We start from the raw sequence: 26,379 nt of genomic DNA on the forward strand, positions 1-26,379 counted from the left end.
TAAGAGTGAAACTTCTGAAGACATTTCAGTTGAGGCAGTGTTACAGAGTGAAATGCAACAAGAAATGTATTAATTAATATTAAATGTAATATAAATGTAATATTTTTTGTTTTACTTTTGATCTCATTCTTTATTATTATTTATTTATGTTAAGTTTTTGGAAAATTGTCTGTAAGGACCAAAATAAATCACTACTACTAATACTAATACTAATGTTTGCAGTAGTCATAAAATGCAGTAAAATTAAATTCTGCACATGTTAAAAGGTGTCCCTGGCTCTGGGTGTTCTGGACTTAGCCCCGGATCTAATCAACTCCTAAATTTTTTTTTCAGATAAAATATTTCAATTATACTTATTACAGTGGTATTTCTTTCTAAATGCAATCATTTCAATGTCTTTCAACCTCTTTGGACAAACAGTACTCATTGTATCCGTTAGGTGTCAGCACTCACTTAATGATTGTGCTCATACTCTCATCTCTTCTCTCTCTTGCTGTTGTTGTGCATAGGCTTGTGCTGCGTTCCCATACTTCTTGTAAACTCAGTTATTCCAACTACTTGGTTAAAAATACAGACTTTCATGGGCTAATAACCATTTTCAGCATACGTTGGGGTCCCTGTTAACGGAACTGCCAACAGCACAGATTAACAAGACAAATAAGATTTAAAAATATCGTTTGTGCTTCAATATCAAGTTTGCAACTTTGCATATGTTTTATTTTCGCCACAGGTGTACTTTACGTGCATGTGCATATGTTATTTTGTAAATATTATACTAGCCAAAGTTGGAAAACTTCGTTGGTTGAGACACCACACGACTCTCATTAAACCTAGTTTAATAAAGTCCCATTTTGTCAAGCTTGTGACTACTCATGAGTAGGAGTGCTAGATTACGGATGATCCCTGAAGGCAGCACAGCACACGCTATCAACATGGGAAAGTGACAGCATGCTGGTTACACTTTAAACCTAACATTAGTCTTCTGGGATGAGGACAAAATAACATATACATCAGTCGTGTTGTTTGTTAAAGAGCCGCTACCAACATGGTGAAGGAGCAGTTCAGAGAGACAGATGTGGCCAGGAAAATGTGAGTAACGTTGCAACAAGACTGAGTGCTGCTAGCTAGCATTAGTTAGCTCGCCGGTTAGCCAGTTTCATGTATGTTTGCAGTGTGGCAAATATTGACAGGTTGTTTAGCGTTAGTATGTTAATATCATACAGTGCTGAAGGACACCGTTGTCTTACTAAAATGTTTACCAGCTAACAGTTCAGATGTATCAAGATTAACTTGTAAATTGACGTTAGTGAAGAGACATTTGTTACAAACACAGTAACAAATGTAACGTTTTATCTAGTATTGTTTATTTTATCGCCATATGATCTTAACTTTACGAACATTGATCAGTGTATTACCTCGGCAACGTTAAACGATAGTGTACACTTTTATAAATCCCTGCTCCTCATTATAGATTATCACGTTGCAAGTGTGTGGATAAGTGTGGCACGAAAATGTATACAGTGTGGTCCAATAGTCTGAGACCAATTTGAAATCACTTGAATGGGCAAGTGGTCTCTGACTTTTGGACCCCACTGTATGTGTATATCCCAAGTAATTGGTTTGATTTCCCTGACCAGTGATCAGTCCTGCAGACACAAACAAGCAAACAATAGTCACTTTGAGATATTAACCCCCGTGAATGTCTTTGCTTAACTTCTCATACTTATCTACAGAAGCCACATCTGCTTTGGGATGAAATCTGCTGAGCAGATGCGTCAGCAGGCCCACATCCAGGTGGTCAGTAAGAACCTGTACAGCCAGGACATGAATCACACTCCACTGCCCTATGGAGTGTTGGACCACCGTATGGTATGCCTTAAATACATTTATGATTTTTATACATTACATCCAATAACTGCAGCCTATTCATGTTTATGCTTCTTCTTTTTGCTTGTTTGTTTAAAAAAAAAAAGATACTTGGCACAGTACACAGTATGTAGGATATATTATAGACCATATATTTAACTTGTTATTACACACACACATCAGATCATGGTCACTTTTGAGGACAGTACATAGACTAACATTAATTTCCTGGAGACTTACCCTAACCTTAACTACTGACACATAAATCTGCATTTTGTCCCCAACTGGACAATCTATATCTAATAATCTAAGTCTGAAATTTGTCTCCAAAAGTAGCCTATGACAGACCACACACACACACACACACACACACACACACACACACACACACACACACACACACACACACACACACACACACTCACACTCTCTCTTTCTCTCTCTCTCTCTCCCCCCCCCACACTAATCACCCTCACAAACAGACCCACTCTCTTGACCACTAGACAATATTTATGTTATTATCAGAAGTATTTATCATCCATCACTTATAGGCAATACACTTATTTATGTATTTACCACTTATGCACAATATCACACTTACACACCAACGTGCAATACATTTTATATTTGTATATTTCTCTCTCATTTTATGATATACTCTAATTTGAACCAGAGTTTCATTTCACTGCCTTCAACGCTGCCATCTGGTGTGTCGCTGTGCGTGTGACAATAAAACCTCCTGAAGCATGACTCTATTGTAGTTATAACATTGCTCACAGCAACAACAACACACTCACAAAACTGGCAAATAAGAACCCAACAATATTGATTCTGTATACACAAGTAATGTAGTTAATATGACGAGTAAGACATCATCATAATTAAACTCACATGGACCTATCTCCACAGGGATAGATTACATCTGTGGGACCACTTTAATAATGTTACCTGTACAACACCTATACCATCACTGTTTGTAGCTATATGTATTTCACCCCTTTGATCTCATGTCCTGCAGGGTACCAGTGAGAAAGACAGACCATGTTTGACATGTGGGAAGAATCTGGCTGATTGTTTAGGACATTATGGCTACCTGGATCTGGAGCTGCCGTGTTTTCATGTCGGCTATTTCAAAGCCATCATAGGAATCTTACAGGCAAGTTCACAGTCTAATGTGATTATTAACAGTGCATATGGAATAACAGATCTTGCAAAAAAACACATGGCATTTAAAGGATAGATCATTAAAAAACTAGATGGTATATATTTAATGATAGTCATCACTTGGAGATTCATACCTGGTGGTTACATTAGCATATGATCAGCATTATCTGTAGGTAAACATACCTTTAGTCCTAATGCTCATGATACACTGTCAGAAGAGACAGTAATACTGCTGAAGTTCATATGAACAAGATACCTCCATCTGGAGTAAAGCAAGCAAAAATATATTTTTTTCCTTTAGGTTACACTAGACTAGAGTATCAAAATTTGAACCTGTGGAATTATGGTGAATAAGTGTAAAAATCACCAACAAATTAAAGTAATCAAGATATTATTTATCATGATACTCTGTAATTTCACCTAAAATAATATCAGTATTTGTGCAAGACATTGATTATCTATCCTCATTTTGACATGGTACTTTGTCCTGTTTCCAGATGATTTGCAAGACATGTTCGAGTATAATGCTGACCAAAGAGGAGAAACTGCAGTTCATAGATATGTTGAAACGGCCCAACCTGGCCTATCTCCAGAAGCGTGGGTTGAAGAAGAAGATCTCTGATAAATGCCGCAAAAGGACAATCTGTCTGCATTGTTCGGCTTTTAATGGTGAACAGATTTGCAATACTGATATTAGATTTTTGTGCTATATGATATTTGGGAAAAACTGAGCCTTTTGTCTCTTCATCTTCAGGACCAGTGAAAAAGTGTGGCCTGCTTAAAATTATCCATGAGAAGTATAAAACAACCAAGAAGGTTGTGGATCCTTTTGTGTCAGAATTCCTGCAGTCCTTTGATACTGCCGTCGAACACAACAAAGTGGTGGAGCCTCTGCTAACACGGGCGCAGGTGAACTGTGTACACTCTTTCCACATGGTCCTATATATATTATTAACATAAATGTGATTTTCAAATGATATTTAGCCTCACGGTTCATTATCAATTCCTCTCCAGGAAAACCTGAACCCTTTGGTGGCGCTAAACCTCTTCAAAAGGATTCCCCAAGAAGACATCACCCTGCTGCTAATGAACCCTGAGGCAGGGAAACCTGCGGACCTCATCCTCACCCGCCTCCTGGTGCCTCCTGTCTGCATTCGGCCCTCTGTGGTCAGCGACCTGAAGTCAGGCACCAACGAGGATGACCTCACCATGAAGCTTACAGAAATTATCTTCCTCAACGATGTAATCAAAAAGGTTGGTATTTATCATCTTCTATCCAGTACAAAGTAGCTGGGCATCTGCAGGACCTCGTGTGAGGTCAGTAAACTTTAGTATTTTTTAGCTGCACAAATGTTCTGTTCACAGCGGTCGATGAGCCAATGAGATGAGCTGTAATGAGCCAGTTGTCCATAAGTGACTGATTTGATGACTCTTAAGCAATGGAAAACAACATCATTTCAGATTCCAGCAGCCTCCAGATAGAATAAATCACATTTTCCGAGCATAGAGCTTCATAACAATACAGCTAGAGGTCAAACTCTGGATCCTGTATCATCCTAAAAATGATGATGCTCCTTCCTACAACTTCAAATTGGCTCATTTAGAGTGCTTGGTTTCTGAAGTGGCACCCAAAAACTACACTGAGTTATTATTAGACAGTTGTTAATTATTTTAAAGTTAACCATCAGAAATAATGAGCTGAGTTAATTGTCCATAACATCCGTTAAAGAATAAGTCAAGTCAGTTTTATTTATATAGGTCATAACAGAAGTTATCTCAGGACACTTTTCATTTAGAGCAGGTCTAGACCATAGTCTTTACAATATTACTAAAGGGACGCAACATTTCCCCATGAGCAAGCACTTGGCAACACTGGCAAGGAAAAACTCCTGTAATGGGAAGAAATCTTGAGCAGAACTGAGCTCAGGGTGGGCGGCCATCTGCCTCGACCAGTTGGGTTGAGAGAGAAAGAGAGATAGAGATAGAGAGAGCAGGAGGAAAGAGAACATAGCGTAATCCAAGTTCCATGTAGAGATGTATAGTAACAATAATAATTCAAGCAGTGGGTGTTGAGTAGCATCATGCCAGCAGTGGGTGGCTTGCAATCACAGATCCAGAATCTACAGCGCCAGAGGCAAAAAATACCTGCAGGAAGCAACAGGAGGAGAGAGATGAGAAAGCACAAAACTGCAGGAGAGAGAAGATGCAGAGTTAGTTATATGCATTAATGGGACATGAATGCGTACAGATGGAGAGGGAGAGGAGGAGAGAGGAGTATTATGGGAAGACCTCCAGCAGTCTAGGCCTGTAGCAGCATAACAATCGGCTGGTCCATGGCAAGCCTGCGCTGGCCCTAACTATAGCCTTAAAAATAAAGTTTTAAGCCTGCTCTTAAACACATAGTAACCACTCTAACATTTATTCAATGCAGTTATCAGAAATTTAGTGAAGACAGCCTACATTAACAGACTGTTTTGTCATCCAGCATCGCATGACTGGGGCTAAGACCCAGATGATCATGGAGGACTGGGACTTCCTCCAACTTCAGTGTGCCCTTTACATCAACAGCGAGCTCTCTGGCATCCCCCTCAACATGGCACCTAAGAAATGGACAAGAGGCTTTGTGCAGAGACTCAAGGGCAAGCAAGGTAAAGTGTATATTTAAACTTGAGATATCTGATTTTGTCAGTATACCAATGTTTGTTTTGTCGGTGTAAAATATAATAAAAAATAAAAAATAAAATGAAATAGATTGACATGTTAATTTCATATTCACTCAGTCACACACTGCATTAGGGCTTGACCACATGTCTATGGAAAATTTTGGAAAAGAATATTTTACCCCTCCATTAAAAATCTGTGTGTGGATGAGAGGCCAAAATGTAGAGGTTGTCTTGCAGAATATCTGTATTATTGTGGAAGAGACCTTTGAGAGAGAGAGAGAGAGTTTTTTTGTTTTTGTCTCAAATATTACTGGCCTGTGTGATTTGTGACATCAATTGATTTATCTGCCTAAGACACTTTTTAGAAACATTTCATGGTTGGAAGCTTTTCATTTTGTACTGTGTTTGTAGAACTTAGTGACTAAAACATACTACAGTTTGAATGGCACACTGATTGATCTCCTGTGGTTACTCAGGTCGATTCAGAGGAAACCTCTCAGGGAAAAGAGTGGACTTCTCAGGCAGAACTGTTATTTCTCCTGACCCAAATTTGAGGATCGATGAGGTGGCCGTCCCTGTGCATGTTGCCAAAATCCTGACATACCCAGAGAGGGTAAGCATCGCTCAGTAGCTACAACAAATACTTAACTACTTCCATGCTACTGAAGATACTCTATCTAATATATGGTCCCATGTTCTAGGTCAACAAAGCCAATCTCGAGCTAATGAGGAAACTTGTGCGCAACGGCCCTGAAGTTCACCCTGGTGCCAACTTTATCCAGAATCGTCACACACAGATGAAAAGGTGAAACTGGTTGCTATTACAGAAAATTAAAAGTGTGAGTGAGTGTGCTTACCTGATGTGGGTCACCACCAAAAACAAATCAATCCTGTCTTTCTGTCAGGTTTTTAAAATACGGAAACCGTGAGAAGATTGCTCAGGAGCTGAGGTTTGGTGATGTGGTAGAGAGGCACCTGATAGATGGAGATATTGTCCTATTCAATCGACAACCTTCTCTGCACAAACTCAGCATCATGGCCCACATTGTAAGTTTTATTTTTTCACTTTATAAAAAAAAAAAAAACTTAAAAAGACAAAGTAAATGTGGTTTTGACAGTGTTTTTGGTAACTTCTAACCAAACAATGTTAAAGATTGTAATTTTATGCAGCACAAAAATGTCTTTGCTGTATTTTGCGGTGCATACCAACACAGGAACAACAACTGCATATGAATTTTGTTAAACAAGGTTGTTTACAATATGTCATTACACCAAATTAGTTTTGGTTTTGCATGTTTTCTTTAGTTGCTTCACATCTCATTATTGCTTGTAATGAACCATTCACAGTTTGTTTGAAAAAGCAATTTTCAAGCTCGGTGCGGAGTACAAAGTCACTGCTTTGTTGAACAGGAAAGATGTGAAGAGGTTTCTAATAGGGCTGAAAAACTGGAGAAATGAAAGCAAAAGTAAAATCGGTGTGCCCTTTCATGAAAATTTCATGATAAATTCAATAACCTACTGAACAACAGCTAATATATGTTTTATTTAAAACAGGCAGAGGTGTCATATGGAGATCCGTGACAGAAAAAAATACATAATTAAAGTTATTATCTTCGTATCAAACTGCTTTCGTCTATCCCGTTGAACTGAGTTAATACTTCAGGGGTTGAATAAACTGTTCTGAGCATGAAAATGCACTTGAACACTTCTCAAGTTTAAAGTTGTGTTATTGTTATTCATATTGGACGTCTAGTTGCTCCTTAATCTATGACATTGGTTTTTCACAGGCCAGAGTCAAACCACACAGGACGTTTCGCTTTAACGAGTGTGTGTGCACCCCCTACAATGCCGATTTTGACGGTGATGAAATGAATCTCCATTTACCTCAGACTGAAGAAGCCAAAGCTGAAGCACTTGTCCTAATGGGGGTATGTATTATCACAATACAAAAGGTCCATACAGTATACACACACACACACGCACACCTATCCAGACATTCAGCAATGAAAAGCTGTCAGTGTCGAAATAAATAGTTTATTGGAAATTGATAGCATTTTCACACTAACCATTATCTTTTCTTCCAGACAAAAGCTAATCTTGTAACTCCAAGAAATGGCGAGCCTCTGATTGCTGCTATTCAGGACTTTCTGACAGGTCAGTGCAGTAGTGGGTGGCAGCCAATCGTAGTGTTCTGTTTCTGTATGATGTGAGGCTACTTGAGCTTTGAGTGACAGTAACAAAGATTTGTTTATTATTGATAAAAAGGAAAACTCACTCACTCACGCATATTCATTGAAAAGCATGTATGATGTATAATGTAGAGAGCTCAGTGATGGGTACAATACAATTTCATCTTCCACCTGATGGGGGAGCTCTTCATCTATATTTGAAAAAGCCATTGTATTTCATTTCCATTAACTTTCTAGCATATTTCTACATTCTAGCGGCCTACCTCTTGACCCTGAAGGACACCTTCTTTGACAGATCAAAGGCCTGTCAGATAGTGGCATCTATCCTTGTAGACAAAGATGAAAAAATCAGAATCTCTCTCCCCCACCCATCTATAATAAAGGTACTACAGTCTGGTAAGCTTGTTACATAACTGTATATTTGTGACCTGACACTAATATTTTACTGTTTATCCATCAGCCCATGGCTCTCTGGACAGGCAAACAGATATTCAGCCTCATTCTGAAGCCAAGTAAGGAATGTCCAGTCAAGGCAAATCTGCGGACCAAGGGCAAACAGTACAGTGGAAAGGGAGAGGATCTCTGTTCCAATGACTCATGTGAGTTTCTTTACATTTCTGTAAAAATGTGCACTGCAATATATACACAAAGGGGTGGCGATCTTTGAGATACAATTCAATTCCAATTATTTCTGATTCGATTCACAATCGATTCTTGATTCAAAACTGATATTTTCTGCCTATTGCGCCAGTATACTGTGTACCAAACCATTCGCTGATTTCCTTAATCCACTGAAATGCAATATGAAACATAACTGGTCTACATCCTTTATTTCAATGTTAAAGTTAACTGTATTAATCAATGAATTAATTAGTTTGAAAGCATCTTATGGTCTCCTGCCTGTATGAGTATAACAGCATGAGACAGACTGCTCCGCTGTGTCATTAATGTCATGTCTCCAGCAGTGGAGAGCAGCGTCTCTGCTGTACTCTGAGTGCCAGGAAAGTCATCACTGTCCAAGATGCTGAGCAAGTGCAGGGTTGTTAAGGTGAAACAGAATGAGCACAGAGTCATTTACTTTCTCTTCAAGTAGTTTAATGCTGCAGTGTATATGTTGGTCAGACGGTCTCATTTGTTACTGCTGGAGTTCGCTGCTCTGCTCTATTAACGTTAATCTGATGGCATAGAAAGTTTTTCAAAAATGTACTTCTCTTTCAACTTACAAAGATAATTATTTAGTCATTAAATCAAGACATGCTTGCAACTGCTGCCTTTTATGAAGATGAATTACAAGCTAACTTTAGGCTGTCTGGGTGCTGCACTGCCCTTGCAGTTGAGTTCCATCTTTTTTGTTCTGTTAACAAGATCACCTTAACTAACATTTAGGAAATCGATTTTTGACATTTGTGAATTGATGCAGAATCTTCAACGTCCACATTGTGATCCATCAAAGAAAATCGATGTTTTATTTCCCCCATCCCTACACACAAAATGAAAAGATTAGTCATAAACTTTAATGTTATTACAACCTTTATTTTATCAGGTTATCTTGTTGTGGTGGAGATGTCTTTCTTGTGAAAGACATCTCCACCACAACAAGATAACCTGGTGCAGCAGCAGAAAAATATAAAGAAGAAAAAAGCATCTTTTTATGCTTTTCTTAGTTAAGAATGTAAATGAATAGTGATCATTAAAACTGTAGCTGAATGCTCTTTTGCCTTCACCACCTCTCTCAAAGAGTGTCTCAAGGAAAATTCCAGGCTGTGTTTTATTCAACTTTGCCGTGTTTCTGTTCTGGGACATGATGGCGTCAATTCTTCTCACATTCTCTTGTCATATTCCCAGTTGTGGTGATCCACAACAGTGAGCTGATGTGTGGTACCATGGACAAGGGCACCTTGGGATCTGGGTCCAAGAACAACATCTTCTACATCTTGCTGAGAGACTGGGGACAGCAGGAGGCTGCCAGTGCCATGTCCCGCCTTGCACGACTCGCTCCAGTGTATCTTTGTAGGTGATCTGTAGGGCTTTAACAACTTATTGTGTGTCTTGCACTGCTCTGAAGATTTAGATATGTCATTGTCAGCAGACAATTCTGACATTCTGTAGTTTTTTAGCACACATTAGGTCATTTTAAATCCTGGTTCAACAGTAAACAATTCTACAAATGTGTTAATCTAGAGCGATATGTATGTAACTTGCTTTTTTATTTTTTTTACCCCCAACTTTCAGCCAACAGGGGCTTTTCCATTGGCATTGGGGATGTGACACCTGGTCAGGGTCTACTGAAGGCCAAACAGGACCTGCTGGATGACGGTTACGAGAAGTGTGACGAATACATTGAAGCTCTGAAAACGGGCAAACTGCAGCAGCAGCCCGGCTGCACAGCAGAGGAGACCTTGGAGGTGGGCATGACAGAATATATTCACACATGAAATACATTAACACACATGAGACTTTACATGCTTCACCTGGATCCTCACCGGCCACATGTATATCACACCAGATATAAGCTCTTTCTTTTCATGTCTTTATTTAAAACTGACACCTTCCTATAACAAGTACTGTAAATTCACACAAGTGGTGACTCATTGGTGGTGTGACTGACGGACATCCATCGCAAATTGGCTGAAGGACCAGCTTCCTTGTTCTTAATTAGAGCCTGACTGATAAATCGGACGAGCCGATATTGACTTATTGCAGATACGTTGCCATCAACGTGTATGTTTGAGGTGATTCAAGTGTGTCACCGTCACATATTTTGTTCACCAGAGGGTATGGACAAGTTGATTTTGTAACTTGGAAATACCTCAAAATATTTCACTATTCTTTTAATATCCAAACTTTAGTCTTACCAAAAACAAATATTCACCAATACGTTCAATAGGTGGTTGAGAATGACCAAGCTAAGATCTTGTGGGACTTCCTGATCCAGACTGACAAACTGGTGATGGTTAACCAACCGGGCATCGTGTTGATCAACAAACAGAAAAAGGCAGTGGATGGGAATGGGAGGACTGTAGGGGTGAGACGGTTCACAACATCCACGGTTCGGTTCATATCACGGTTTTGGGGTCATGGTTTTCGGTTTGGTATATTTTGTTGTTTTCGTGGGGGGTTTTACACTTCATTTCTCATATTTTTAGGCTGGATGACGTCATCAAGGCAAGAGTGCAATAAAGATTAATAAAAAAATCCTACCTAGTTTAACATTAACCAAAAGTCATGTTTCAAGGAAACTTTTAAATTAGTGCCTTAGATGAAATCACATTATTTTACATACACTGACTAGGGCGTGAACACAGGCTGGGGTCCTGGATTCCCCCCGGAGAAACACGTCGTCAGGAGGGATTCCCACATGCCCTCACTGAAGGAGGAAAAGATCATAACAATATAAAGAGCTGTCACATGAAGACCATCGTGCATGCTTGCTGCATAATACATTCATTTGTTTGACGAAGTTACTAGAAATGTCCTGTGTTTTCTGCATCAGTTTTTTTTTTATATATGCGCATTGATTTATTTACAGCCGCTGCATGTTTCCTGTTCAAACGGACTCATTTGCCTCACAATGCTAAAATACAACAAGCCAACTCTAAAATAAAACTTGTAACTTATCCCAGGCTACATTATATAGCCTATTTCAATAAGCACATTGCAGGATAAAAGAGAAAAACACAGAAGGAAACTGTTTTATTGATGCTGCTCAAATCCGCATGTGGAATAATAATAATAATATGAGAATATAATAGGGTCACACATCAACAATTAAATGGGATCATTTATTCGTAACAGACCAACCGCCGTGCTAATAATAAAAGGCTATACCTAGATATTTACTTTGTAGAGATATTTTGGTTTTCAGAGATGGGTCTACACATGTTTGTGTATCCTACCATTTGTGTTTTTGTGTAGTTTTTCTGCTTTGCTATAATCAACCTGCATCTGGAAATGGTGTGCGCTTTCTCAGGTCAGTAGAAGCCTCCATCTTCCATAGGTCCCATGTATAATAATGTAACGCCTCTGCGTCGTGCCAAATGAAAAAAAAACCAAACTTCACTGGGTTACTGGCAAGGCTTACATTGCGCGTGTCATGAACCGAACAAACCGAACAATACACACGTGCCCCGAACCGTGACAAGCGTACCGATCAGGACCGATTATTTTAATTAACTGTTCCACTCCTAGCGGACTGGCATTTATTCTGCAACGCCTGATTTGGTCTAAATATGACATGTTCTTGTTTATAATGAGAGTCACTGCATAGTTATGTTTAAGAGAATTTTACCCATCGTTTTCATATCTTCAAGATGTTAATTAAATACAATTTTATCTCATCACAGTGTAAGAACTAATGGATTGAAAGTTTATTGACTAATTATCATTAAATGGTCAATTCTGACTTACTGCAGGCACAGGCTTACTTATTACACAGCACTTTTGTGGTCAGACAAAAGTGGTCGTAAATTGTTCCAAAGCTTATGTCATAACCAATTTCAGAAAATCTACATTCAAAATCTTTACTTTCATCCATGAGAGTGGGCGATTGACAACCACACACCATTGTTTTCACAGTCAGTGAAAGTGCAGTTGGCTGGATTGTGCAAAAGCAATAAGGTGGCATTCGCTACAGAGTAAAACTCTTACGTCAATTACATTCAGTAATTTGTCTATGGGAAAAAAAACTTTTTTTTATTTAGTGTTTTCATCCTTTATTTGATTTCTGACCTTTCATAGTCTGAGAAACATGGGATTTAAATTGAATCTTTCAGATAAAGCCCAAGGTAGCACTATATGAATGGTTAATAATATCATTTATGATCCAAAAGAAAAGGGTTTCTGACAGCTTTGCGTACTTCTTGGAGTCGATGTGGACTGAATGACTTGTAAAAACAATTAGCAAACCTAATTCAAAAGACTTGTGAAAGAACACAGTGTTTTCTTCGATTGTCGTTTGACCTTCGCCGACTACATGTTTGTGTTTCAGCATTCAAGATTTTATTTGATGTGTTTTTGTCAATAGGCTCTAATCTTGAGAGAACTGTCAGTCATCAGAGACCGAGCTGGCAGTGCCTGCCTCAGGGAGCTTGACAAGAGCAACAGCCCATTGATTATGGCTCTTTGTGGCTCCAAAGGTAAGCGAGCTGGACAGGAAATTTACTCATAATGAAATCTTAATTTGGTTCCATATATTCTTGAATTTAATATATTGTTTGGAATGATGCAAAGTTATTATGTCAAGATAAGATGTATCTTCTTGTTTTGGAGGCAATAGTTAAAACTGTCATTTTGGGATTATAATTTTGTCTCTGACAGCAATATACCAACACAAGTAGGAGGTTATTGTCACCTCAGAAAATACCCAGCCACTCAAGTAGATGCTGATTTATTTGGGCGAAGGGACACTAGGTGTATGAACTCTATTACATGTACAATCTCTGGAACAGGCTACAGTCTACAGGATGTATAATACAAAAGACCTGTGATATAATGAAATGTGTTGCTCTGTGGGTGTTGCTCCAGAAAAATAATGGTATGAAAACTCCTTCATTGCAACTCAATGGCGTGTATAACATTAACCTAAAGGCCAGCCTTTGATGATGTATCATTATATGCGCAGCTGTCACATGACTTACATCATGAAGTAGGGCTCTTTATTTTCAGTTTTCACTTCAAGTGTCTGCAAACAGTGAAATATGTCCATCAAAAACTTCCTAGAGCCAAAGGTGACTTATGTCTAGTCGAATAGTCAAAAACATAAAAATGTTCAATATAAGTCATCCTTGCAGCCCTGTGGTTAAGACACATACCATATAATCACAATGGATGGACCTTTGTTGTTTTCATTCCCTTCTCTCTCTCTCCTGTTTCCTGTCTGACTATACTATCACTGTCTTTACAGGCTTAACGGCCCAAAAAATCTTCAAAGGAAAAAAGGGAAAGAATTATAGGAAATATACAATTCCTTACATACGTGGAACTGAAAATAGTAAAAGCTAGGTTCTCACCTTTTCATCTGTTTCCTCTGTATACACAAAGGATCCTTCATTAATATCTCTCAGATGATCGCCTGTGTGGGCCAGCAGGCCATAAGTGGCTCTCGAGTACCTGATGGTTTTGAAAATCGCTCCCTGCCTCACTTTGAAAAGCACTCAAAAGTAAGATTGTGTTTATTTGTTTAATATATTCCTCAAAATATAATTATAAATATTATATATATTATAAATGACGCCTCAAAGGAGTTGTAGGTTGTTATATACTTTGGTTCAATTTTAAATGAATTCCTCTTATTTGACCTCTTGCTAATGGAAATAACTTACTACATGGCAAATACTTCCTATTTTTATTTAATTATTAGTATTTTGAGATGTTATATATAATGTGGTTGTCTTTTAAATGTACTGATTCATTATTTTCAATGGGTTCTCTTAATATTAAATCCGCCTCTCATTTAGTATTAAGTATTGGTGGATTCCAGACTGTTTTGTGTTTGTTCATATTTCTTCTTCTTCAAGACTCATATGTTGAAGAATAACAAATGAAATTGGTTGGATTGTAACATTGAAAGTGGATAAAATCAGTAACATAGTCATGTTTTCTGCACACAAACATTTCGAGCATAGAAAACCTTCTTAATGGCTTAACAACAATTTTTCTACAGCTGCCTGCTGCTAAAGGCTTTGTGGCCGACAGCTTCTATTCTGGCCTGACACCCACAGAGTTCTTCTTTCACACAATGGCTGGTCGTGAGGGTCTGGTGGACACTGCTGTGAAAACTGCAGAGACTGGATACATGCAGGTAATGCCTGAGGATCAGTTGACACCTGCTGCTATGCTGATAGCACATGGCCGAATAAAATTGCATGTTTATCTGCATGGAAGTTTCCATGTCAAATAAGATGAGACGGACTGCAATTAATATTTTTTTTCATTATGAATTAGTTTTTCAATTATTCCATTAATTGGTTCAACTTTAAAATAATGAAATAATGACAAATGGTGGAAAATGACCATCACAAGTTCCCAGAGGCCAAGACTGATTCAGATTTCCTTTTTTACATTTTTCGAGCATCACACAACTACGGAGCCCCTCTGGTATCATGGTAAAAACAAATTATTAAATTGTGGCCACAATATAGCTATAACGTGCGCACGAAATACTAATTTGTAGCCACGAGATACTCATTTGTGGCCAAGAATAGGTATAACGTGTGCACGAAATACTAATTAATAATATTAATATTAATATCATTCCTGGGTGCTCGGTGCACTCTCAATGCCTCCCGTATTTCTGGTGACAACTGCACATTGTAGAGCTCTGAAACTTTAAACTTGATGAAGCTGATTTAAACATTATGCTCAAGCTCTGACACTGTCCTATGAAATTTAGTCTTTGGCAAATCAAAGTGCAATGAATTTTATTGATCAGATATTATCTGTGGTAATAAAGGATTGCGCAATTTTCTAATCAGGATTCTATTAGCTGAGAGTCTGACACACATGATGCTACTTTCAAAGGAGATGATCAGGGAAAAAGCCACTTTTTAAGATGATTTCAAGCTGAAACTGTGAACAGAATTTGGTCCGGACATAGGCTATTGCAAGTTCTAGAGAAGGTGCTGGAATGATATTAATATTATTAATTAGTATTTCGTGCGCACGTTATACCTATTTTGTGGCCACGAATTAGTATTTTGTGCGCACGTTGTAGCCTACCTATTTCGTGGCCACAAATTAGTATTTCGTGCACACGTTATAGCTATATTGTGGCCACAATTTAATTTTTTTTTTTTTACCATGATACCAGAGGGGCTCCGTACACAACCCCTGCAAAATGATTCATTTTACTGCAGGAATATCAAACCCAACACCAGATTAAAAACTCTGGTATACTGTGAAATACAGGTAGACTTATCTGGTTGTGAAATGATTAATCAGCATTGTGTGAACTCTTTAAGTAAGGGCTTGAATGAGTTTGGTCTCAGGGATTACTTTTATACACGTGTACCTCACTCATTTGTTTAAAATGGTTGGAGGTATGATTTCAGTTAATTATAGACCCCGAATATACACTCACTGTTGAATACCATTATGTCACAGATAATATTATTTGTGTTTGTGGTTTGGACAGAGACGTCTGGTAAAGTCCCTGGAGGATTTGTGCTCTCAGTACGACCTGACAGTACGGAGTTCCACAGGTGACATCATTCAGTTTATTTATGGTGGAGATGGTCTGGACCCTGCTGCGATGGAGGGAAAGGATGAGCCGCTGGAGTTTAAGAGAGTCTTAGACAATATCCGGGTGAGTTAATTTAGGGTTTTTTCCCCCCTTTTTTATGCGTTTTTATGTTGTTTTTTTTCCTTCAGCCCTTTTACTCATGCAAAGAAACACATTCCTGCCTCCCTGCATACACAGCCACACATACATTAATACATATCCAAACCAGACGAATAGTTCATTTATCTCAACCGGGCTCTTACATTTATATAACCCGTCTTCTTACCCCACTCCCATTCAACCGTAGTTAGTTTCTTGCATTTATGTATGTATATGTTTGGTCTTTTATGTCACTATCTCCGCTTTCATGGACACTAAATTTGCACCACACACTGCTTAGCATTTGGTACTTTAATGTTTTGTCTTTTGTCTCTCAATAAAAGAAAAATAATCTGGAGAGGTAACCAGAGCTTCATTGGTTCACTTCCCAGATTGATTTTGTTTAAAAGGAAGAGGAAGCTCATTTCCACATGTAGGTTTGCCAAACAAACCTGGATGGATAAAAAAAAAAATACATCCTCCCAGCTGTTGATTAGGCTGGAAGAATTGTTAGGAAAAAAACTTAAAATTGATGCTTCAGAGGATGTTTAACTCATCCATAGCAATTTGCTTATCTCAAGTGAGGTTATACTGTATTTTTTGGCCAAGTGTACAGATGAATGCACTGTTTAAGTCAACAATGAGTATGTTGTGATTCTTCATCTAATCGTTTTACTCTAAGGTGTCATCTTAGTGTTATCAGGACTATAATCAGTTCCAAAAAGTTCCTCGTCTCCAAATGTTCGGTAAATAAAATGGACCCAAAATAATGTCAAAGGATGGATGTGTCATCAGCCTTTCATTCATGGAAAAAACTTAGCCACACTGTCTTATAACATCGGCTCAGTGTAGCCTAACCTTATATATATGCCAGTCCTCTGGGAGAACAAATCAGTATGAAACTCTCACTGTGAGAAGCCTGTTGCCAGCTAAAAATAATAATAGAAGCTCATTAGCAGAAAATCCATGTGAAAACACAGAAGCTATTGAAATTACATTTTTTTTCACTGATAAATCCCCCCATAGTCGGCTGAGAAAAATATACTTAATAGCTAGTAAAGAGAAACAGTGAAAAGAGTATTAGCTAAGCTGAAGTTATTAATATTAATGGCACTGTTCAAGGTTTGTTTCTATCAGTAATAAATAATACTGCAGTAAAACAATCTGGCCCTTTAATTATGATCAGTTGACAAAGCATAATGATTTTTTTTTTTTAAATTCACCTCCTCATGTATGTAACTAAGCAGAAAAGGTCACATGGGTGTAAAAAAAAAAAAGCCTTTAATTATTCTAATCAAGAAGAGATTTACTGTATTCCCCAGGTGTTTCTGTATTTTGTTGTTATTGCACTGTGATTAGCAGTCTGTTATCCGTGTAAAATGACACCTGTGTTTACCACAGCCAGTGCGGTAATTGATAGCAGAAGCATGTTTGTAAGACAAGATTGATCTCAGAGACGGTGAGCTCTGCAGGAAAACCCTCCGCTGCATGCCAATTTTTGATTAGTGTGACAATTATACACAGTGACATGACAATAATATATCAGATAATTGTAAGGCGACAGCCATCCATCAACCAAGAGGTCTGATTACTCATAATTGTACTGGCAAATTTAGCGATTTACAGTATATTTAAATAAAAGCACCAGCCAGTGAACTGAGATCACAATGAATATTATGAGATTCATTTTTGTGTACTTGTAAATAAGTCATTTTTGTACTGTGTTGAGGATGAGGTAGTTTCATATGCAATTAGGATCCGCTATCGGGAGCTGTTAAGCTGTGAGTGAGGGACCTATCAGGAACTGTTGACCTGTAAGTGAGTGTTTCTGCCGCGCTGACTCCAATCATCTGCTTTTGATCCTCTCCATTCCTCCAGGCGGTCTACGCGTGTCCAGACGAGCCTGCACTCAGTCAAAACGAGCTGGTCCTCACCGCAGATGCCATCATGAAGAGAACTGACTTCTTGTGCTGCAGAGACAGCTACTTGGAGGTAACCTCATCAAAGGACAATGCTGTATATAAGGTGTCTGTAGATACTTAGATAAAGCCCTAAAAGCCCTGTTTTAAAAAGTATTTTTTAATTTTTTTATTATGAAAGGTGTTTTCATGATTTTGACATGGCTACATATTTAAATATTAAATGATGTTCTTGTGTATACTTGGTTTTCCACAGGCCGACACAGGTTCTTGCAATTTTCCCAAAAGGTATCTGAATTCAGGAAGTAAATAAATCATTTACTGATAGGGTTAAGCTAAAGACATCCCCAGTGTACTGAAGGGAAGAAGAGGTCTTATTATCTCTGCTTCACAATAATATAAAAATAAGTAGGCTTTGTCTCATAAAAACTACTGACTTGGATGTCATTATAAGAGGACAGAAAAATACTGACATCGTATGAAGTGAGAGGCAGTTCGTGCAGTTAATTGGAGTGCTGGCAGTAATACTTGTGACCCTCTCCCCCTGTTTGTGAAGGAGTTAACTGAAACAGGCTCAGAGAAGTACCTGGAGGTATAGTGATCAAGCATGCTGGGTTGCGGTTTAATTTAACAGAGAATGGTGTGTCAGTGAGAGATGTGGACCAGTGAATAATGAATTATAAATCTGCAGGTAGTAGTACAGGCAGTGTTGCCCTTTTGAAATAATACAGCCTTTGTCAGTGTGCTTAAATTCATGCTCTGACATCTGACTGCACTGCTGGCTGGTTGTATTCTGCACTTTAACAGTTTAACACCTGCATGACAGTGTGTCATGTCTCAAACAGCATACAGTTTGGTCACACTTCACTTTTTGTTCTGAAAGATGTCAACACCTGAAATTCTTAAAATCTTTCTCATCAACTGCAGGAGATAAAGAAGTTTATTAAGAGCGTCTCAGAAAGGATCAAGAAGACGAGAGACAAGTACGGTATCAACGACAACGGCACCAGCGAGGTAAAAAACATGCACCTTGGATTCATGTGCTAAAGGCAGAAATGCTAATAGTTTAAATATGTCAGTTGAAACTTAATTCCTTGTTTCTCTAATTTGCATTGCAGCCAAAAGTTCTCTATCAGCTGGACCGCATAACCCCCAAACAGCTGGAGAAGTTTCTTGAAACCTGCAGAGACAAGTACATGAGGTAAAAGACTTACTGCCATGTTTTACTCTGAGGCTCATTGTTTACCCATTTCCAGCCAAGTGGTTGCTTTTTTATAGGGAACAGATTGGTTTTATCCAAATTTCACATAGATTTCATGTCGCGACCCACCCAAAAGTTGTTTTTCCTGCTGCAAGTAGACACTGATCATTGAAGTTAACTATAAACTACATTTTTCTTGCACTGTATGTAGGCAAAAATGTGCTTCTGGTAATAGAAAGTCAAGAGAAAAATGGAAGAAAACCCAAATGAACTGCTAATTATATGAACATGCATATATGAGTCCCACTAAGTTGATGCTGTATTCTGTCTTTCTTTACTTTTATTTGTTTGTCTATGTAGGACTGATAAACTGAAACAGGGTCAGAGAAGTACCTTTATCAGTAAAACTTGTAATCGTCCAACAACAAAAAAGAAAAATAATGATCCCTCATGATGTCCTTTTGTGCTGTTCTCGCTGATTCTGCATTGGTTTAGCAGATTTATATCAAGTGATTGATTTGTTTTGTTCCAGATGAACACTAATGGAAGCCGAGTCAGCTCAGAGACAGTTTCTTATCATTTATCATTGTCTCCTACAGAGCTCAGATGGAGCCGGGCTCTGCAGTCGGGGCCCTGTGTGCCCAAAGTATCGGAGAGCCTGGTACTCAGATGACTCTTAAAACTTTCCACTTTGCTGGTGTTGCGTCCATGAATATCACTCTTGGTGTGCCTCGCATAAAAGAGATCATCAATGCCTCCAAGAACATCAGGTGAGGTCAAGATCTGGTATGACATATAATGTTCCCTCTTTTATATGAACAAAGGAGAAAAATAAGCTGTTTCATCCTTCAAAAGGGGCTACAGTCTTTGTCTTGATGTCTTTAAGGATTCATTGGATATTATTGTTGCAAGAACTGATTCATGAGCACTCTCGCCTCAGTTGAATGGAAGCCGTTCTCAGCTTTGACATTTCCCGTCAGATATTAGATATTACTTTTTTCTTTTTGTAGGGAGTTTTGCAGGTCAAAAGTGCAAAATTCTTTTTCAATGAAGTTTAATGCTTGCGTGAGTCCACAGCTTAAACAGTCAATTATCGCATTTAACAGACATGTCACAGTGATTTATCCATCCCTAATTTGTTTTGAATAATCTATAATAAAAGTCTTTAACTCTCTACTCAGCACCCCTATAATCACTGCTCATTTGGATGTGGAGGATGACGCTGATTTTGCCAGACTGGTGAAGGGGAGGATTGAGAAAACTCTCCTGGGAGAGGTACAGCACCATACGTTAGACACCTGCCTTTTTTACCTTTCTCAATAAATCAGTGCATGTAGGTATAATAAATATTTGAAGAACAGTACAAAAGAGGCGCTGTGTTGAACATGAACAAGTTGAAGTATTGAACTGTAATAAAGCCAAAATCTCTTGTTGTCCTCTGTAGATTTCCGAATACATAGAAGAGGTTTTTCTACCAGATGATTGTTTTATCCTGGTAAAATTGTCACTGGAGAGAATACGGCTGCTGCGACTGGAGGTAACACAATTGTCTTATTTTTACTGACACAGTAACTAAAAGCAAATATAAGCAAATAACTATGTTAATATTACTAACTGGAAAGATAGCCAGAACTATAAAAGTCAGACCAGAGTTATAATTAACCCTGAACGACCCTTTAAAATTACATGATGCACATTTTGAAAGAGACAATAACAAATTCCTCCTCTTATAAATAAAACGTGTAAATCATAAAGCTATAAAACACACCTTTGTCATATGCAATTCACTCAGAAGTTTTGCTGATACAGCCTTAGTTGGTGTGTTAAAATAATAGTTTAGAGCAGCTGAGGTTTGCAGAACTTAATTACTGACATTACTTGATGACTCATCTCTAGCTTTAATGTAAAGAACATTCATGTGGAGGTGAGATGGAAGCAGGGGGATAAAACAACATTTGAAATTTGAAGTTATTTGATTTTGTTGCCGTGGTTACAAATGGATCCCTCATCCTTGATGTGTTAAAATGTCTTACCATTGATCAAGCCCTGCAGCCCTTGTTCTTCCATATCATGCATCATATGTGAAGGTTTTGCACCACTGCTTTAACATCAGCAGCAACAGCTTTCCCTCATAGTTCACTGCTTTTGGGTCTAGAGGTGCTAAATTATAGATTTGTGCTTGCAAGGTAAGAATAACAATAGAAACTTTGTCTCTGATTTCTTTTTTTTTCCTTTTTCTTTGCTTTCAGGTAAATGCAGAAACGGTGCGTTACTCCATCTGTATGTCTAAACTGCGAGTGAAACCAGGTGACATTGCTGTGCACGGTGAGGCTGTGGTGTGTGTGTCTCCACGAGAGAACAACAAAAGCTCCATGTACTACGTTCTGCAGTCTTTAAAAGAAGAACTTCCTAAGGTGAGAATCTGGTGGGTGAGCTATTAAAACACTGTCTGTAAAAACACTGAAGGCCAGGTTAACTAAGAACTCAGCAGTTCAGAGCAGAGCTGGTAGAGATGATGCTGATCTGGATATTAATACTGAGGTAAATGCACCCAAACACATGCATAAATGTACTTAAAAGTTTAGTTGCAGCCTGAAGGATTTTACAATTCATTTATGGTAAAATTCAAGCTCATTAGCCTCTTTCTTCGTGTCACAGCAATCAGATATTGTAAATTTACAATTATAAAAGCTTAGTGGCTTTATTTAGGTTTCTTAAAATCATTTTTAATTATATACAATCCTATATTGTACATGTCCATTTATACATTTGTTTATGGTCTTCAGAGACAGAGAAGTTGCCCGTCAAAACTGACCGTCGCAAATTGCATGGATGTTAGTAAATCCAGCAAAATACATAATCAGTCTCTGTTTACATGAGTCCTCCTATTATATGCTAAATCCTCCCTTAAATACAGAGGTAACTAGGAGAGAGGCACACTTTGCAGACAATTGCACAAATGACAGCCTGGGGCCTGTTTGACCAAATTTGCATCAGGATAGCTACAACTTGAGATCATTTCCTCTTGCATCGATTTTGGAACTTTTAACTCATCAAAAGAAACATCATACTTGTGACCCAGCACGCTAGAGGACTGCAGGACTGTGAATTAGGGCACTGACACCATTTGCAGTTAGCATGTAAGAAGCGCTCGCAAATCGCTTTTGTGAAGTGGGCCCCTGGTGTGTTTGTTTGATGAATGCACAGCATGTGTATGGGGCAGAATGCATCTTATCTACACCTGAAAAACTGCTGCTAAATGTCAACTTGTCATTACAAAAACCGAATGACACTTAATGGCAACAGTCATAAACATTTATGACATAATGTTTATGACACGTTCATGACTGTGTCACGTTACAGTTATGACAGTGTCATGTCACTCTTATGACGATACCTTCAAGTAAAGTGTTACCATTTATTTTTCTAAAGCCTTATTATTAACACCGGTAAGAAGTATGAATATCTTGTGATATATGTTGATTTAAGAGGTTTGCCTAAATTTGAACTGGATCCCTTTTTTTAGTTTCTTCTTTTAACTATTGTCATGTTTCTTTTCTAATTTCTCTCTTGAAAGGTGGTGGTTCAAGGAATACCGGAAGTTTCCAGAGCTGTTATTCACATTGACGAACAGAGTGGCAAGAACAAGTACAAACTCCTGGTGGAGGGCGACAACCTCAGAGCTGTCATGGCAACGCATGGAGTGAATGGAAGCAGGACCACTTCCAACAATACTTACGAGGTCTGAGGCAAGGCTGTTGTAAAACAAGTGGCACTGTAGTTTGCTTTAGAGCTCCGCACGCATCCTTATTTTTGGCACAGCATCCGCTCCACATCCTCCACATGAGTTTTGAGACAGAACTGATAGCCTTGACAGATTTCAAAAATAGTGAGAAATGGTTCAAGCAGCTGCCTACTTATTATATTATTAATTAGTTACTCTTAGATAAATAGAATAAAAAATAAATAGACATATGCACACGCATGCTCATGTCAGTCATGCAGGTGTGTTGCGCTTGTTTCTACACTCAGGTTCCATTACAGTGTGAAAACAAATTATAATTTATATTAAACAAAAACCTGAAATAGCACAAAGCATTAGTTTAGTGAGACATAAACTGGAGTCATTGTGACTAAGTCATGTCCTTATAAATGCAGATACGTTTGGGCGGGGGTTCTGTCCACATTTTCAGATCAGATTTCTCAAAGTTTACGTGGAAACAACAAAACAAAAGAAAAACCATCTAGATCTCTTCCTCTTGCTTTAAGTATGCAGAATTATTCCCAGGAGTCGCCATCCGGAAAGAAATGAGGATACAGTCTTGATAAACACAGCTGAACCGCCCACTTGTTCTCAGGAGCTGCTTAATGTCTTTCCTGGGCTGTTTAACTGAGGCCACCTCACCCAAATCCACTTCTTAGTTTATCATCATGTTATTGTTTGACATGTCCATGACACATGTGTCACTGTCTGTTATTTACAAATAGGGTTGGGTCCGTACTAGTAATGATACCGACCGAACTATGTCCGTACTACCGTGTGTTGATTCCCGTCATCCTTCAACGCACAAGCTGCAGACATGTTACAGCAAAATATTATGTCCCTAATCTGTCAACTATTTGTCTATCTATCTATTTGTCTATCTATCTCTATATCTATCCAGCAGTGTACCAATACAGAACACTGGGTACCGGTTCAAATGTGAAAGGTACCCAACCGTACTTACAAAGGAAATAAATTACCTTAGAGACAGATTGAGGTGGCAGAAAGTTATTGTTGTTACTGTGTTGAGCACTTGAGCACGATGTATGTCAAAGTTGACTGTCGTTTTTTTCTTTATCACTCCAGCATGTGACCTACTTTTAAAAAATGTGTCACTCCTGAGTGGTAGCTGCTGGTTCAGTATCCATGTAGTCTCTACTTTAAATGATTATACGTGAATCATGATTAGTAAAAATGCTTTTTAAGTGACCTAACTCTGCAGGGACACTAAATCAGGTCAGGGCTTGATGCTCACAAGCTTTTGTGTGTGTTTTTCCAGGTTGAGAAGACCTTGGGTATTGAGGCTGCTAGATCAACAATCATCAATGAGATTCAATACACCATGGTGAACCATGGAATGAGCATTGATCGGCGGCATGTCATGCTTCTCGCAGATCTCATGTCCTATAAGGTATGGAGAAAAAAACACAAAAAAAACATCATACATTGGATTAAAAAAGTATTCAGGTCCCCTTTCTTTTTGCACACTTTGTTATGTCATAGATTTAATTTTAGATGGATACAGTTGCTATTTTTGCACACTCAATAAGCTGTAATGAAAAAGTGAAAATGTGTTTTTAGATTTTTTTTATATGCAAATGTGATTTTTTTAAATAAATTTGTAAAAGAAAATCTAAAAACATTTTTTCACTTTGTCATCATGGGTTATTGAGTGTAGATTGATGTGCATAAATGGCAATTTTATCCAAAAATGCAGTAACCTGTACAAAAAGTGAAGAGGTCTGAATAGTTTGTGAATCCACTGTATATATTCTCAGTGTTAGTAGTAAAAAAAAAAAGGAAAAAAGTCTATTGCTTTAATACATTTCTTTCTTCTGTCCATAAAGGGGGAGATACTTGGAATCACCAGGTTTGGTTTAGCCAAAATGAAGGAGAGCGTCCTCATGCTGGCCTCCTTCGAGAAAACTGCTGATCACCTCTTTGATGCTGCGTACTTTGGGCAGAAGGACTCAGTCTGTGGTAAATTGATGCTTGATCTCTGTGATGAAATTGAACTTCGCTCTTTGTTCTTAAGTGGGTCATAACGTTTCCTTTGATCCTGTTTCAGGTGTGTCTGAGTGCATCATTATGGGGATTCCAATGAATATTGGAACAGGACTGTTTAAACTGCTACACAAGGCTGAAAAGGATCCCTCTCCAGTCAAAAGGCCTCTCCTCTTTGAAAATGCAGACTTCCATATACCTCTTATCACATAGCATCGAGGAAATGAACCGCGGGGATGCTTGAAGAACTTTTGTTTTGTTTTTTCTTTCAGAGCCGACTATCTACAGATATCCTGAGATTATCTTCAGCAAATACAGAAGTGCCTGCCAAAGTGTCAGATCATTTCCTTTTGGGGGATCTAACAGAAAATAGGATAATGTCTTCTTTTTTTTTTGGTGTGACACCTCATGCTGATGCCACAGACTATGAAAGAAAACTTTAATTTAATTTCACAGATTTCTTGGCATGTAAGAGATGATAGAAAATCTTATTTCAGTTTAAACATATTAGAGTGATACAGAAAACTTTGTATGCCTCAAACATTTGTTCTCTACTGCTCTTTTAGCTTTTTTACTTGTTTGTAAAGGAGTGTGTTTCCTCCGTTGTTACATCATCTTCTGTTCCCTCATAGTAACAGCACTGATCACTGTGTGAGTGCTAACTTTTTGGCATTGATTTCTATGTATATCATGTCTGTGTTTTATAAACAAGTGTGCAACAGACTCAAGACAGGTTACTTCTTATTCATGAAGCCAACTTGTTCTCTTCTCTGCTTGTTCTTGCCAAATAAGACCGTTAGACTGTTTTTCATTCACACTGCAAAAGCCACTTCAACATAGAAATCTAGTTTGTTATTTCTTAAAATAATCTGTTTTCGTACAAGAATTTGATCATCATGGGTTCCTGTATGAAGCTGATTCATATAATGTAATAAATGTGTATATAGTGAAAAATAAATGACCCAGACAACCATGGAGAAACAATGTTGTACTCTACAAAACTCTTTACTGCAGGCAGTTCACCCTGTTGGCATTAACATTTATCTCCCATGGCTAGTTATGTGAATGGTTTGAGAATTTTCTGTGGACATTTTGAGGGTGAGCATTTGATACTAAGAAGATATATTAAGGTGGAGTATTCCTTTAAAATAATTTCATACTATGTTGTACATATGTACTTAATTATACTTATTGTCGATAAGTTTAAAGGGTAGGGTCATAATTTTTCAAGTTTTTGAAAACAACATTTACAAGTCAGTGTTAATTTAATAGGTGCCCATATGAACTCACTGT

The 26,379-nt window shown here is 38.1% G+C and overlaps 1 protein-coding gene across 1 annotated transcript; it reads left to right on the forward strand.

Moving 5' to 3' along the window:
* Positions 1-1,002: 1,002 nt before the first annotated feature.
* Positions 1,003-25,995, forward strand: polr3a (polymerase (RNA) III (DNA directed) polypeptide A). The gene is made up of 31 exons (XM_062442345.1): positions 1,003-1,089; positions 1,734-1,869; positions 2,885-3,022; positions 3,528-3,699; positions 3,785-3,939; positions 4,045-4,284; positions 5,516-5,678; positions 6,170-6,306; positions 6,395-6,498; positions 6,599-6,740; positions 7,481-7,621; positions 7,778-7,847; positions 8,138-8,265; positions 8,343-8,481; positions 9,728-9,892; positions 10,115-10,287; positions 12,906-13,017; positions 13,922-14,040; positions 14,544-14,681; positions 16,014-16,184; positions 18,078-18,191; positions 19,046-19,132; positions 19,237-19,319; positions 19,919-20,089; positions 20,501-20,594; positions 20,764-20,856; positions 21,569-21,733; positions 22,897-23,061; positions 24,362-24,493; positions 24,930-25,062; positions 25,151-25,995. Exons 1-31 carry the CDS (start codon positions 1,046-1,048, stop codon positions 25,297-25,299), a joined length of 4,173 nt encoding a protein of 1,390 aa, XP_062298329.1. The 5' UTR covers positions 1,003-1,045; the 3' UTR covers positions 25,300-25,995.
* The last annotated feature ends 384 nt before the right edge of the window (positions 25,996-26,379 follow it).

Source organism: Scomber scombrus, chromosome 21 (genome assembly GCF_963691925.1).
Source record: "Scomber scombrus chromosome 21, fScoSco1.1, whole genome shotgun sequence".
Lineage (NCBI taxonomy): Eukaryota > Metazoa > Chordata > Actinopteri > Scombriformes > Scombridae > Scomber > Scomber scombrus.